The following is a 14,590-nucleotide window of genomic DNA, read 5'->3' on the forward strand; positions in this document are numbered from 1 at the left end:
TTAGGCAGTTTCCTAAAAGACTTTGTTCTTTAGGTAGAATGCCAAAGCTTCACAGACATACAGAGAAGGAAATATTTTGTCCTCACTAGTGATGTGTAGTTTAGGGAAGAAGACAGGTATGTGAACTGTCTGATTCAGATGGAATTCTGAGATTACTATGGGGGTATATTTAGGATGAAGTCTTAGAGAAACTTTGTCCTTATGGAAGACTGTGTATGATAGATCAGCCATAAGGGTGCCCAGTTCACCTATTCTTCTAGTTGAGATGATTGCAACCAGGAAGGCACCCTTCATACATTAGATAGGTGGGACAAAGAGTATGAGGCCAGAGGTTCGAATGGAGGCCTTGTTAGTGCTGAGAGGACCAGACTGAGGTCCTATGACAGAGTGGGCTTCATCACAGAAGTTGGAGGATGACAAGAGTTAATAGCTGCTAAGCGTACCTGCAGGAAGCTAAGGAAAAGACCTGATGTCTCTAAGGAAAGAAGATACTTAATCCCAAAGAACTCTGACATCCCCACCATATTATCTGGTGATACTGAGACCAGATGGAGAATCTTTTCCATTTGACTGTGTAGCACTCTCTCATGCACTCCTTCCTATTATTGTTAAGGATAGCCTGTACTACTTCCGAACATGTCCTTTCTAGGTTCAATACAGATGGTGTGGGGCTGTCAGGTGGAGGGAAGATGGATTGGGATTCTTGACCTTGCCTCTATCCTGGGTCAACAGGTCTGGGAAAGACTGGATATTGATATATGGGCATTCTGACTCCTGAAGAATGCTGGAGACCCCAAACTGTCTAGGCCATCTGGGAGCAATCACGATGCTTGATCTTCCTCAGAACTGAAGGTAAAAAGGGAATGGACATATCAGCTATCCTGACGAAGGAAATAAAAGCGCATCTCTTCTGGACCCCTGTGTAGATTGTGTATTTTCTGTTCTCTTAAGATGCAGAGATCCCAAGACAGAGACTTAGATTGACAAAATATGCACTATACCACAGAATGGTATAGCTCCCATTTGTGGTCTTTCGGAAATGTCTGCTGAGGCTGCCAGGGAGTTATGTATCCCGATGAGCTGCACTGCCGGCAGAGTGATCTGGTGATGAATACACCAGTTCCAAAGATTGACAGCTTCTATACACTGGGAGGTTGTTGATGTAGAACACTGTTGTCATGTTGTTAGACATCAGTAGAACATGCAGGGTTCATACGAATCTCTTACAGGTCTCCCAAACTGCACGCTATTTTAGGAGGCTCCTGTGCATTCTAAACTCTGGGGGAGTCAACATCCCTTACACTGTATAGAATTCTAGACAGATGCCCCACCCTAACAATGACACCCCCATGATTAAAGTCTTCGGGGGGGGGGGGGGGGCGAGGAAGAATGAAGAGGCCACCCTCCTTTATGGACTGGAACCTGTCCTGTGGAAGGTATGGTTTGGCACTGAGTCCAGTGTTGCTACGATGAACTCTACAGGCTGCATGGGAACTAAAATGGACTATTCTGTGTTTACATAGATTCCCAACGAACATAGAAGATTGACAAGCATGAGGTTGCTGTCCATACCTCCTGATGAGATTTTGTCATCAGTAACCAGTCGCTGAGGTAGAAGAAAACTGATGATTTATGGCACCAGGAGTGAGCTGCCACAACTTACTGTACCTTTGTAGATACCCTTAGCACTGCTGCAGGCTTGAAGGGGGGCACCCCTGTACTGACAGTGGTTCAGACCAACTGCGAAACCTCAAGGGTCTTCTGTGTGAGGGGTGGATGTAGGCAACTTTTGTAACACAAGCTGCAAACCAGTCATATTTGTTCTGAGAAAGTGTTCATTATTGAAACCAGGGCGACCATGCTGAACCTCAATCCACAGATGAAGATACTGAGTTGTTTGAAATCTAAGATGGGCCTTCACGCTTGAAAAATTTTTTTCAAGTAAAAACCCTTTCCCCAGTTTTGAGGGGGCACCAGTTTTATGGTTCCTTGATGAAGGATGGAATTTAGTTCTTGAAACAACAACCAAGAGTGAGAGAGGTTCCTGAAGGAGGGAAGGGAAGGGGGTTTTGGTGGTGGAAGGGAAAGAAACTCTGTTGTAGCTGGTATGAATGATGTTGAGGACCCATTTGCCTCTTGTTCTCTGCCAAACTTGGGAAAAACGAGCTAGATGGCCACTACATTGGGCAGAAGAACATGATATCTGGAGTAATTTGCTGCTTTTGAAGATCCCATCAAAAATGTTTCTTAGTGGGAGGTTGGGGTTGGTAGGCAGAAGAACTTTGTGCTTGCTCCGCTGCACCCTCTGTTTCTCGGTGGTTCATAGCCTCTCTGATGATAAAAAGGGTGACATGCCAGTTGTTGCCTATACAGTTGCTGCCTGTGGAATTTCCTCCTTGGCACTGGAGTGTAGATCCCCCGTAAGGGGCGGGAGGGGGTGCCCTTGAGCTCCTCAACGAGTGCAATGAATCATCTGTCTTCTCACTGAACAGGTTGTTCCCTGTAGGGCAAATCCTCTACTTTCCTGGGAAACCCAGAGGACTGAAGACATGGTGACTACTGTTGCCATGCATAAAGCATCATCAATAAGGAGGCTGTGTCTGCTACATTGACTAAAGCTTAGTGGGCTCAACTGGCAATCAATTTGCTTTCTTTCATGAGTGCATGGAACTGTATTCTGTCCTTTTGTGAGAGCTTATTAGTAAATTCCACCAACTTGGAATAATTGGCACAATCATATTTTGACATTTTACAGAACTGCAGGCTGACTAAAGCGTAAACAAACAAACAAAGCTTTCTTTTCTAACAGGTCCAAATGTTTAGCTGCATTATCAGAGGTGGAGGATTTTGGTTGATGTTACCTGCTTCTTTCAGTGACTGTTTGGACCACTAAGGAGTTCAGGGCAAGCTGTGTAAATAAAAATTGCTCCCTTGGCTGGTACAAAGTACATCTTTTCTGTCCTTTTTGGAGTGGAAAGAGAGCATGTGTCTGGGGCATGCCAGACCACGTTGGTGTGTTTTAAGATGGCTTCATTAATGGGGAGTACCACATTGCCAGGCCATGCACTTTGTAGAATGTTGAGGAGTTTGTGAGATGTCTCTTGCACTTCCTCCACAGGGATTTGGAATGTGTCAGAGACCCTACTTAATAGGTAGGGCCCTACCAAATTCATGGTCCATTTTGGTCAATTTCACGGTCATAGGATTTTAAAAATCGTAAATTTAAAACTGAAATTTCACTGTGATGTAATTGTAGGGGTCCTGATTCCAAAAGGAGTTGTGGGGGGTTGCAAGGTCATTGTAGGGGGGGTTGTGGTACTGTTACTCTTACTTCTGCACTGCTGATGGCAGCGGCATTGCCTTCAGAGCTGGACAGCTGGAGAGCAGCAGCTGCTCACCAGGAGCCCAGCTCTAAAGGCAGAGCCGCCATCAGCAGCAGCACAGAAGGAAGGATGGCATGGTATGGTATGACCACCCTTACTTCTCCGCTGCTGCCTACAGAGCTAGGCCCTCAGTCAGCAGCAGCCACTCTCTGGTTGCCCAGCTCTGAAGGCAGCAGCACAGAAGAAAGGATGGTATGGTACCGTATTGCCACCCTTACTTCTGCGCTGCTGTTGGCGGGGCGCTGCCTTCAGAGCTGGGTGGCCGGCAAACAGACGCTGCTCTCCATCTGCCCAACTCTGAAGGCAGCAGAGAATTAAGGGTGTCAATACTGCAAAGCCCCTAAAATAGCCTTGTGACCCCTCTTGCAACTCCCTTTTGGATCAGGACCCCCAATATAAGAAATGCTAATCTTCCCTGTGAAATCTGTATAGTGTAGGGTAAAAGCATGCAAAAGACCAGATTCCACAGGGGGAGACCAGATTTCATGGTCTGTGATGCGTTTTTCATGACCATGAATTTGGTAGGGCACTATTAATAGGTCTAGGAAATGCCTCTAATCATTAGGGGATGATGGTGACAGTCTCCTCAGAGCTGTCTGTTCTGGATCTTCCTTCTTCTTCATTAGTTCCTGAAGGGTTCCAGTTCCTCTCTGTAAGGAGAGGGATGTCATGATTCCTGATGTAATAATACCACCAATTCACAATAGCACATGTACAGGTCCCATGGTCGTAATAAGAGCGGTACAATGATGATTGAGGCCCAAAGACATAGTGTGCCCATGGTGGTCCCACGTTGGGTACACTAACTTAACAATATAAAGGAGCCCAGGAGATTTTGGATCCTCTGTCTGGGCTAATCTCCCACTTTGGTGGGGGGGTGATGATGCTCACTCACTCAGGCCCCATTCATCTGAAGAGGAAAAGGTAGTTTCAATTCCATGCATGGTACTGTGGCTCTTGTGATGCCACAGCTGGTGGAAGGTACCAGAAAACTACTCCCTCTTTCATGCCATCCCTGCACTGGTGGCGTTAGGGTCTCTCTTGTGAGGATTAGACCTGAGTGTATTAGGGACTCCAAGAATGATGACTATATCCTCAGGGTTAATCTCTCTCCCCCCGGATGTGGAGAGGTGTGGAGGACTCCCGTCCTGCATAGGTGGAGTCTTTCTGGTCAGAGTCTTTGGTGCCAGTCGATCAGTCTTCGGAGTGCAACAGTTCCCCTGGTAGGAGGCACTTGGTGCTTTCTCTTTTGTTGGTACCACAGATGGTACTGCTCCTGCAAATGATGCTGGTCTTGGACCACTCTTGCTCTTCAGAGACGGGAGGTTGTGTCCCTTATGTGCTCCTGAGCCTCCTGAACCAGGATATGAAGTCTCACTTGACTTAGATAATTTCAGGGAAGAGGTCATCTTCTTGGAAGTAGACCTGGAGGGGGATTTCTCTCATTTCTTATGAAGATGTTTGCTATCCTCCTGATGTTACTCAGTGGAGGAGTCTTCAGTTCTACTTCTATCAGTCCTGGAACTGGAGGTCACCATGCTTGGAGGCATGCTCCTTGGTGCCCCTGCCAACTGTTTAGGGGACTGTTCAGCCTGAGTCAGACTGGAGCCCTGCAGTGGAATCCATAAGAAATTTTCCAAGCATATACTCGCAGGCTTGACAAGTTCTGCTGGGGAAGGATCAGCATATGCTGTACTTTGAGGAAATATAAGATTGCCCAAAGCAGCAGAGGAACTTTAGGTAAACAGTAAGTTCTATGATGTGGAACTGCAACAACCCTGCCCCCTCCCTCCATTATGCAGCAGCAGCAGGATTTAATCCCCAAATCTTCAGCACAGGCTTTTAATACTTAAGCTAAAAGACCAACCTACATGAGCTAATACCACCAGGCAGCCACTATCCTCAGTGGACCAGCCATGTGAGAGGATGAAGCATAACACACTATAACAGTGGTTTATATATGCAGAAGTAGACCCATTTTTCAGACAACACAGACAAGCACAAACATCTGGCAGACTCAGTGGCAGTGTGACACTGTAGCTGAAACTTAGCTTTGCCATAATAGAAATTTATGTTCTATTCCCAGTTTAAGTAACCTGGGAGGTCTTGATCAATAATAAGGACTGTGAAGGGCACAGAATTATTAAAGCTAGCTGGAAAACACAGTGAGTCTAGAATTCATGATCTCCTGATTCCCAATACAGTATATCTTCCCTTGCAATTTAGGTCATGACCTCCCATAAGTGAAATATGATCATTTACTATTACACTAAAATAAAGGATTCCTCCTGCACAAGAGTTTCTTTTCTCATTCATCCAAGTATTTTGGATGTCCACAAAACATCTAATAATAAAAGCAGGAGTTTATGCAATTTAAAATGAAAATACAGTCAGTGGACTGATTTTTGTGATTTGCAGGTTAATATGGAAATTATGTCCAAAGAAAAGAGACATTAGAACTCAAAGTGAAAGATCTACAATAGAAGAGCTGTGGGTTCCATCTAAAAACATTTCTGACACCTCCATTCTGCAGCAAGATCTAGTATACCTTTTGCAGCTTCTGGTTAATATCCCCTCTGGCTGTAATTTTTACTTGGAGTTCTGCTTCATACTCTTCTCCCATGTACCGACGACGTTTAGAATGTACATTGTCCATATCCTCTGATTTGGAACGCTTCCTTCTTGACACTTCACCTAGAAGCACATGGCACAGGGACTGCTGAGGAATCTTTTAACAGCAGCAGCAACCAAAGGAATCCTACAGCTATCAGTAGCTTCCTTTCTTTCAAGTCCAGTCACTCATTCAAAGGATGACAGAATCTTGGGGAAAATCTCAGATATTAAATTTATCTTTTTTCATAAACCAGAAACCCTCTACACTGTGGACTTCAATATGGAACTTTGATTCAATGCACCAAAGAACCACCACCACCCATTTAACCTATCGCACTTTAAAGAGACATACTGTGTAAATTTAAATGAGGTAATGAAAATGTGCATGGCCATCTCGGGCACACAAAGCCTGCCAAACTGCTGCCCCAAAATGCATGACAATTCTAGTGACATTCTTTCCTTCTCACTTACCTTCTTTAAAATGGGCCTTCCCTCACCTTTGTACCCGATAGAGATATACAGGGCAGTAATTCCCTGTACTGAGAGATGGGGCGGGGCAGGATTCCCCAGCCAGCCCCTCTCCCTCTCCCGGCACAGCATGCTATAGAGACCTAGGTATATATACCATAGCTTGACTAAGCTTCAATGAATGGAGACTATTGTAAGCATAAACACAGAGAGAAAAAGGGAGCTTGGTACAAAAGGAGAAAACTGGGAGTAAGGGGGTAAAATTAAACAAATTAAAAATTAAGTTTAATATTGGTTTAGAGAGATGGACTTGTCTACCTGACAGTTCTATTCCATCTCTACTTTATTGCATACATGCTATGAGCTCTAACTCAAATCTTGCAGATATCTGTACATTCATGGTTTTCAACTACTGTACAGCTAACTTTTTAAATTTTTTAAAATTTGCATTACCACCTAAACTATTTACCTATGTTTAGAAAAGCTTGATTCTTTTAATTTAACATACTATTATAGTGCAAGTATCTACAGAATAAAGAGTATTTTTAAAGGAGATATTGATTACTGGAGAGTGTCAACTTTCAAATTTTCTCCCTGTGAATTTTCAGTCATGCTAAAAGTTCCATCTCTGAGGTGCCCATCAGAAAGTATCTGCAAGTTTGGTAGAAATCTAACTCAAAAGAAAACCTCTGAGTGGAATGAGCACTGTCCCTGGACTATCATAGACAGTAGTTTACTAGGAACATTCATGCGGTTAACAGTACTTCAATAGCATGCATGCACTTCAACCTGCAACTTTTAAAAATATATTATGTAAAAATTTCTCAATTAGATAACACATCTGTCTCAAATTAAAGTACTGAAACAAAGGCTGAACCTGAGAACTTAATTCTAGAGCAACACTACACTGATATTCTTTCATTCTTCCTGTCAATAAGACCGAACACCTCTACTGTACATACTTCTCTCTGGATGTCTGTCTTCTTCTTTGTGCTCTTCCTTTTCTCTCTCTTTATCCTGTTCCTTCCTTTCTTTTTCCTCCTCTTCCACCTCTTCTGCAAACACAAAAGATGACCAAATTTTATTTCTTTACATTCATTAATAAAATAATTCCACAGTCTCTTTCCAATCAGTCTTGTTTTGGCTGATGAGCCTTTGGATTCCTATGCACACTTGCACAAAGCCATTTGAAAAAGGAAAAGAGGTGTGCATGGGGTGGGGTGTGTGTGTCAAAATAACTATAGTACAAAGCAGTAAAAGCCTTTACAAAGTAACTTCTCTGTTTAAACAGCTTGAAAATCACTTGACTTTCTGAAAGTTGTCTTTATACTACTGAAGAAATAAAAAGTGTTTCAGTTAAAGTGATGTTCAAATGGCTGCCTACCAAATGTCACTTTGCATTTTTCATGTGCATGAAAGAGGTACACAAAAGCTTTAGTTCTTCACTAACAAAGTATTCATATTTTTATATTTCTTTTTGTAAATAAATCTATATTTAGATTTTGTTGGAAGCCATAAGGTGGAGAAGTTTTTTTCCCCACCTTTAATATTCCTAAACTAATAAGAGAAACAAGGTGGTTGAGGTAATATCTTTTATCAGACCAACTTCTATTGGTGATAGAGACAAGCTTTTGAGCTTACGCAGAACTCTTCTTCAGATCTGGGAAATGTAATCAGTGTGAAAATGAAAATATTTTAAAAAAGTGCGGGGCTGGGATTAGCAATTTATAGATTGTTGTAATAAGTCGTAAGTCTCTTTTCAGTCCATGATTTTTAGTGTCTAGCAAAGTTGTGAATTTAAGCTCACAGGCTCATCTTTTGAAGGTGTAGTGAAGGTTTCCTTTGAGGATGAGGGCTGAGGTCAGATATAGTGATCACTTTGTGAAAAGTATTCACCCATAGTTCATATAGTGTGTTTGTCTTTTATCATTTTTTTTTGAGAGAGTTTGAGTGCAGAGATTGTTTTGTTTCACCCACATAGTTGTTACTGGGGCATTTTGTGCACTTCTTGCCTCACTGTTCTTAAAGGGGTTAAACTAGATGCTCAGGGTGCTCATAATCTAAGTGGAGCTCTGCAAGAGCATGTGTAAGCAACTGGGGGTGGGGTGTGTCTCAAAATGTCTCAGATACTGTTTTCATGGGTCTAGGACAGTGGCACCACATATCCCAAAAAAGGGACTTGGACAAGAGGTCTGAGCCCAGGAGTCCTTCCTAAAACCCCATAGCTAGAAACAGTGACTGGACTCTATTCAGCTGATCTGGAAGCATGTGGGATCCAGCAATTGGGTCCACTTGCAACAGACTGGTGACAGATGACCAAACAGAGTGGTACTGGGCCACACTGTAGCAGGTTCCATGGAAGAACTATTAAATGATGTGCCTCAGAACACAGCTACCAAATTTTCATCTAAGAAGGTAAGAGTCCAGTTTGAAGGCTGGAAAGAACATGCAAGGAGAAGATAGTATAGGTTTCTTTCAAGAAATTAGCCACTCTCTTCAAAAGCGGGTTTAAATACCATCAAGACAAGGATCTCTGGCTACATAATAGACTGTGGTGATACAAGATCTAATCCACGTAGGAACAGTTCATTTTAAAAGTGGTTTATCCTTTTTGGAAAGAGTCTTTTCACTTTGTTGTCCTGAACTAATAAATTTTACAGGTATACGTATGCCAAGAGTGTGCCATCTTCTTTCTGTTGGGCCTTTGAGGTTGGGGCAAAAAATGGGAAATCCTTCCAGTTTAAGGTAGTCAGAGACGAATACCTTTGAAAGAAAAGGGAGCTATTCAGAGACATTTTGTTATTTAAAATCAAGCCTGGCTTATTACAGCATGGCCACAGATTATGGCCCCCAGTACGCTACTTCAAGGATAAGAAGTCTCTTAGGAAAGCTGAGCACAGTACATTAAAAGGGATAAAAAGACTCTAGGGAGGAGTGATGGATTTCCAAGTTAGCTTCTGAAGAAGCACGGATTTGTGAAATCTGGAAACAAGGAAATCCTGTCTCAAGGAAACTAGAATAATCCACTAGTCTTTCCCTGAACTGCAGACAACAGGGCAAGACACTTGTGCAATCCTTTCTGGAGGAAATCAAATATGTTAGCCATTGTAGATTTGATTAATCTGATCCATTTATTTTGTACCAGTTTTGACCAGATTCTGTAGTATGGTGAGGAGGCACACCTTGTGGAAGGTTTCCCCATTGATCTCCATTGCTAGCAGCGTCAACTCTCTCTCTCTCTGTTCAACAACCATTGATTTAGAGAACATTGTAAGTCTGGATGAAAAATTTAACCCAGGGATAAAAGTTTTAACGTTTTAGGAAGGAATGCCTATCCCAAAAATCATCCATCCATTTCTAAGGTGACTCTCTACTACAATCTAAAAGTACCAAACCAGTGTGGTGTACCAGGCCCTGTAGTTTCAATCTTCTGCCACCAAGATGATCTGAGCATTGTCTTTCCTTGTTTTCCTAACAACCATGAGAATTAGGAAGGTACCAGAGGGAAGGCATAACCATGATGGCTAATTCACATCCACATATATGGCCTCTAAATTAAACAGTTGCAGCACTCTTGCCCAAACTTTCCAATTTGGATGCTTAAAAATTAGGTACCTACTAGGGCTGTCAATCAATCTCAGTTACATCATGCAATTAATTCAAAAAAGTTAACCGCAATTAATCGCAGTTTTAATTGCGCTGTTAAACAAGAGACTACCAATTGAAATTTATTAAATATTTTGGATTTTTTCTACATTTTCATATATATCTTGTATTCTGTGTTGTAATTGAAATCAAAGTGTATATTTTGATTACAAATATTTGCACTGCAAAAACGATAAACAGAAGAAATAGTATTTTTCAATTCACCTCATACAAGTACTGTAGTGCAATCTTTGTCCTGAAAGTGCAATTTACAAATGTAGAGTTTTTGGTGTTACATAACTGCACTCAAAAACAAAACAATGTAAAACTTCAGAGGCTACAAGTCCACTCAGTCCTACTTCTTGTTCAGCCAATCGCTAAGAAAAACAAGTTTGTTTACATTTACAGGAGATAATGTGCCCTCTTCTTATTTACAGTGTCACCAGAAAGTAAGAACAAGCATTTGCATGGCACTTTTGTAGCCAGCATTGCAAGGTATTTACGTGCCAGATATGCTAAACATTCATATCCCCCTTCATGCTTCAGCCACCATTCCAGAGGACATGCTTTCATGCTGATGACGCTTGTTAAAAAAATAATGCGTTAATTAAATTTGTGACTGAAATCCTTGGGGGAGAATTGTACGTCCCCTGCTCTGTTTTACCCACATTCTGCCATATATTTCATGTTATAGCAGTCTCGGATGATCATCCAGCACATGTTAATTTTAAGAACACTTTCACTGCAGATTTCACAAAACGCAAAGAAGGTACCAATGTGAGATTTCTTAAGATAGTTACAGCACTTGACTCAAGATTTAAGAATCTGAAGTGCCTTCCAAAATCTGAGAGGGACGAGGTAGGGAGCATGCTTTCAGAAGTCTTAAAAGAGCAACACTCTGATGCGGAAACTACAGAACCTGAACCACCAAAAAAGAAAAATCAACTTTCTGCTGGTGGCTTCTGACTCAGATAACAAAAAAGAACATATATCGGTCCGCACTGGTTTGGATGGTTTTCGAGCAGAACCTGTCATCAACATGGATGCATGTCCCCTGGAATGGTGGTTGAAGCATGCACATCTGGCACGTAAATCTCTTGTGACGCTGGCTATAACAGTGCCATGAGAACACCTGCTCTCACTTTCAGGGGACATTGTAAACAAGAAGCAGGCAGCATTATCTCCTGTAAATGTAAATAAACTTGTTTGAGCGATTGGTTGAACAAAAAGTAGGACTGAGTGGACTTGCAAGCTCTAAAATTTTACATCGTTTTATTTTTGAATGCAGTATTTTTGTACATAATTCTACATTTCAACTTTCATGATAAAGAGATTGCATTACAGTACTTGTATTACGTGAACTGAAAAATACTATTTCTTTTGTCTTTTTACAGTGCAAATACTTGTAATCAAAAAATAAATATAAAGTGAGCACTGTACACTTTGTATTCTGTGCTGTAATTGAAATAAATATATTTGAAAATGTAGAAAACATCCAAAAATATTTAAATAAATGGTATTCTATTATTGATTAATCGCTTGACAGGCCTAGTACCTATGTTAATATTTAGCTGCAGGTGTTCAACCCTTTGGAAAATCTGGCCTCTTATTTAGGTGCCTAAATAAGGCATTAGGGTTCTACCTTTAGACTCAAGTTTGGAAAATTCTGGGGGTGTACTAGAGGTGTAGGTGAATTCTAGTATTCATCTGGTATTCCTCAATGGTTGCTCAACATTTACAAGGTTTCTGAATGAAAGGCCAAATTTTCTGTGTGATTGTTTTACCCGCTTAGGTTTTCCACCAGATGTTTGTCCCATACTTCATCCAGTGATATGAAATGGTGTTAGATTCCATGGATGTGTTCTGCCCAGAACTATGCAATAGATGTATCATGTTATGTTATCATGCTGATTGCTGAGGAGGACTACCCTAATTGAGTTGTCTGATTTGGTCAGAATTACTTCCCCGCCCAGTCCTACACCAAGCTAAGTATTTTATATCAGGCAAGACTCTCCTTACTACTCATATTTCACATATAAAAAAAGAGTAGCTGTGCTCCCAAACTCGTCCATACTGTGAACTAAGTAAGAGACAAAGTGAAACCCAAAGCCCATCAAACTGAAATATATTGTGAGGACTATTCCATCTGGATGTGAGAGCTATATGTTCCTCATAAAGATTCCAGTTTTACCCACCAGGTTAGTAAGTGTAGAATTGGCTGAGGAAGATTAGGGGCAGATGTTCCAGATTTTCAGGAAGTGGTACTCCTTGATGGAGAAACAGCATTAACCCCTTTGCATGGAGGCTGAGCAGGGGTAACTCCTCTTGTAATGAGCATTTGAGGACTTGATCTTGAAGATCTCCAAGAAGGGAAGGCATTTGTTACAGCCATCTTAGGTGGTGAATGCAGGGGGTCAGTGACACTTGTTCAACAAGATTGACTACTAGGCACAGTGTGTTGAAAATTAAAAATTCCTGCTTAAATTCAGCTTAAAAAATGCCTGCATTCTTCTCATTATGCTGGTCAAGTGAAATAAAAAACACACCCAAAAACTTCTGGAAGGAGTTCTGTATGGACACTCGTTGTGGAGGTTCAGTGCCTGTGTTCTTAAACCAAAAGAATCTCCCTCTTGTTGTCCTTTTAGAGCAGCAGTAGTTGCAGAAGTACAAACAAATGAACTCCCCCCTTGTAGGGAAAGCTGTGAATAATACACAGACACTCAGGAGCGGCAGGTGAAATGTTGGTTGAGCATGGTAAAGATAGCAGAAAAAGGGTTGTGTTTTGAGGATTCCAGAAGGTAGGTGGAAACTTACATGGCTTCTTACTCCTTTTCTCCTATGCCCACAATTACTGAGAAGTCCCTAAGAAAATGAGGTCAAGCAGGAGGATTAGGTTAGGCCATGACAGAGATCCAATACATATGGAGCAAGGAGGCTGCCATTCGGGGCTCAAAACTGTTCAGGAGTGGAGCATTGATTTTAGCTTTGTAGTGTATATTTTAGAATTATTTAAAATAAAACTGCAGGTTATTAAATTGTCCAACAATGGCTATTAGCCAGGATGGGCAGGGGTGGTGTCCCTAACTTCTGTTTGACAGAAGCTGGGAATGGGCTACAGGGAATGGACCACTTGAGGATTACCTGTTCTCTTCATTCCCTCTGGGGCACCTGGCATTGCCACTTTCAGAAGACAGGATACTGGGCTAAACTGGACCTTTGGTCTGACCCAGTATGGCCATTCTTATGTTATGATTGAATATATTAACATTATACTAGCATTCAGTGCAGCTCTTACTAGTAAACTGGAGAGCCTTGCCACAGAATTTAGATCAATATACACTACACTACCTGGGGGCTTGTTTAAAATAACTGCCTGAATAGGAGTCTCCATATTTGATGTAAAAAGTCAATAGATATATTTTACAAATATTGTGGCCAGAGAGATGAGAGAGAAAGCCCAGGAGCAAGAACTGAACATGCATCTCTAAAGAAATTTTAATGTGCCAATCACTATATCTAGGCACTATAATACAATGAATCCAGCATTATTACAGTCTGATTAGCACAATACTCTGTGCCCCTCCTTAGAACATATTAAATTTCTGAAATTTTTTGAATGATATATTATGAAGGAAATGTCGCTGGATGATTTAGAACCCTTCTTTAGTGAAGGAAGGCTTGAGTAAAAACACAGCTTGGATTGTTCTCTAAAACATGTCAACATTCCAGCTCAGCTTGATCTCCAAGAATAGGGAATTCCATAACTAGGGACCCACCAATGAGAATGCCCCTTTTATTCTGCACTAGGAACTGTAAATTGTATTGACCCTAGTGATAAATGTGCTCTTGTAGGATAGCAGAAATTAGCTGCTCCTAATACCCTGCATGTTTTGAAGGTCAGGCTCTTGAAAGTGATCCAGACGGGGAGCCAGTAGCCCATTGGTGTGATATGCTCTCATTGACTTGCTTGTCCTAGGTGACAGGTTGTGTGTGTTGTGCTAGTTGGAAGTCTGTGTGTCTGTGTGACACTTTCCTCCTTAGAGAGCACTGTAGAAGTCCGCCCTAGACATGACCATGGCTAGGACCGTATCGGAGAGGAAGGGTTGCAACGTATTTCTGGCCACTACCACTATGTGCGTGTCTAGGAGCAAGCAGTATGTTCAGTAGGACTTGAAGAAGATATCATCCTGACAAATGGAGGGGCAGATGCTCTCAGTAAAGTGCTTCCAGGGTTTCTGCCAGTTAGTTCCACTTTCCTATTAGTATCACCTCCATTTCATTTAGGTAGAGCTTGAACCCATTTTGTTCTTCCAGAAATGTATTTCTTGGATGAAGCAGCTGGAAGATAGCATCAGCTTCTCCTGATTAGAAGGACTTAGAGCTTGTCGTCATCTGCCCATTGATTGCACTGGAGCCACAGCACTTGACGATCTCACCTATGATCTGAAAATGTTAATTGCAGGAGGCAGAGAGAAAAGAGA

The 14,590-nt window shown here is 41.7% G+C and overlaps 1 protein-coding gene across 8 annotated transcripts in view; it reads right to left on the minus strand.

The window, feature by feature from the left end:
- The window catches only part of ATF7IP (activating transcription factor 7 interacting protein), a 168,292-nt gene that overhangs the window by 68,259 nt on the left and 85,443 nt on the right, over nucleotides 1-14,590 (minus strand). For all 8 annotated transcript variants that reach the window (XM_084634324.1, XM_084634326.1, XM_084634327.1 and 5 more), the window contains exons 3-4: nucleotides 7,427-7,519; nucleotides 5,932-6,077 (exon numbers count right to left, since the gene is read on the minus strand). In XM_084634324.1, the coding sequence (XP_084490450.1) occupies nucleotides 5,932-6,077; nucleotides 7,427-7,519 (239 nt within the window). The remainder of the gene's footprint in view (nucleotides 1-5,931; nucleotides 6,078-7,426; nucleotides 7,520-14,590) is intronic.

The sequence above is a fragment of the Lepidochelys olivacea genome (assembly GCF_965140295.1).
Source record: "Lepidochelys olivacea isolate rLepOli2 genome assembly, chromosome: 1".
NCBI lineage: Eukaryota > Metazoa > Chordata > Testudines > Cheloniidae > Lepidochelys > Lepidochelys olivacea.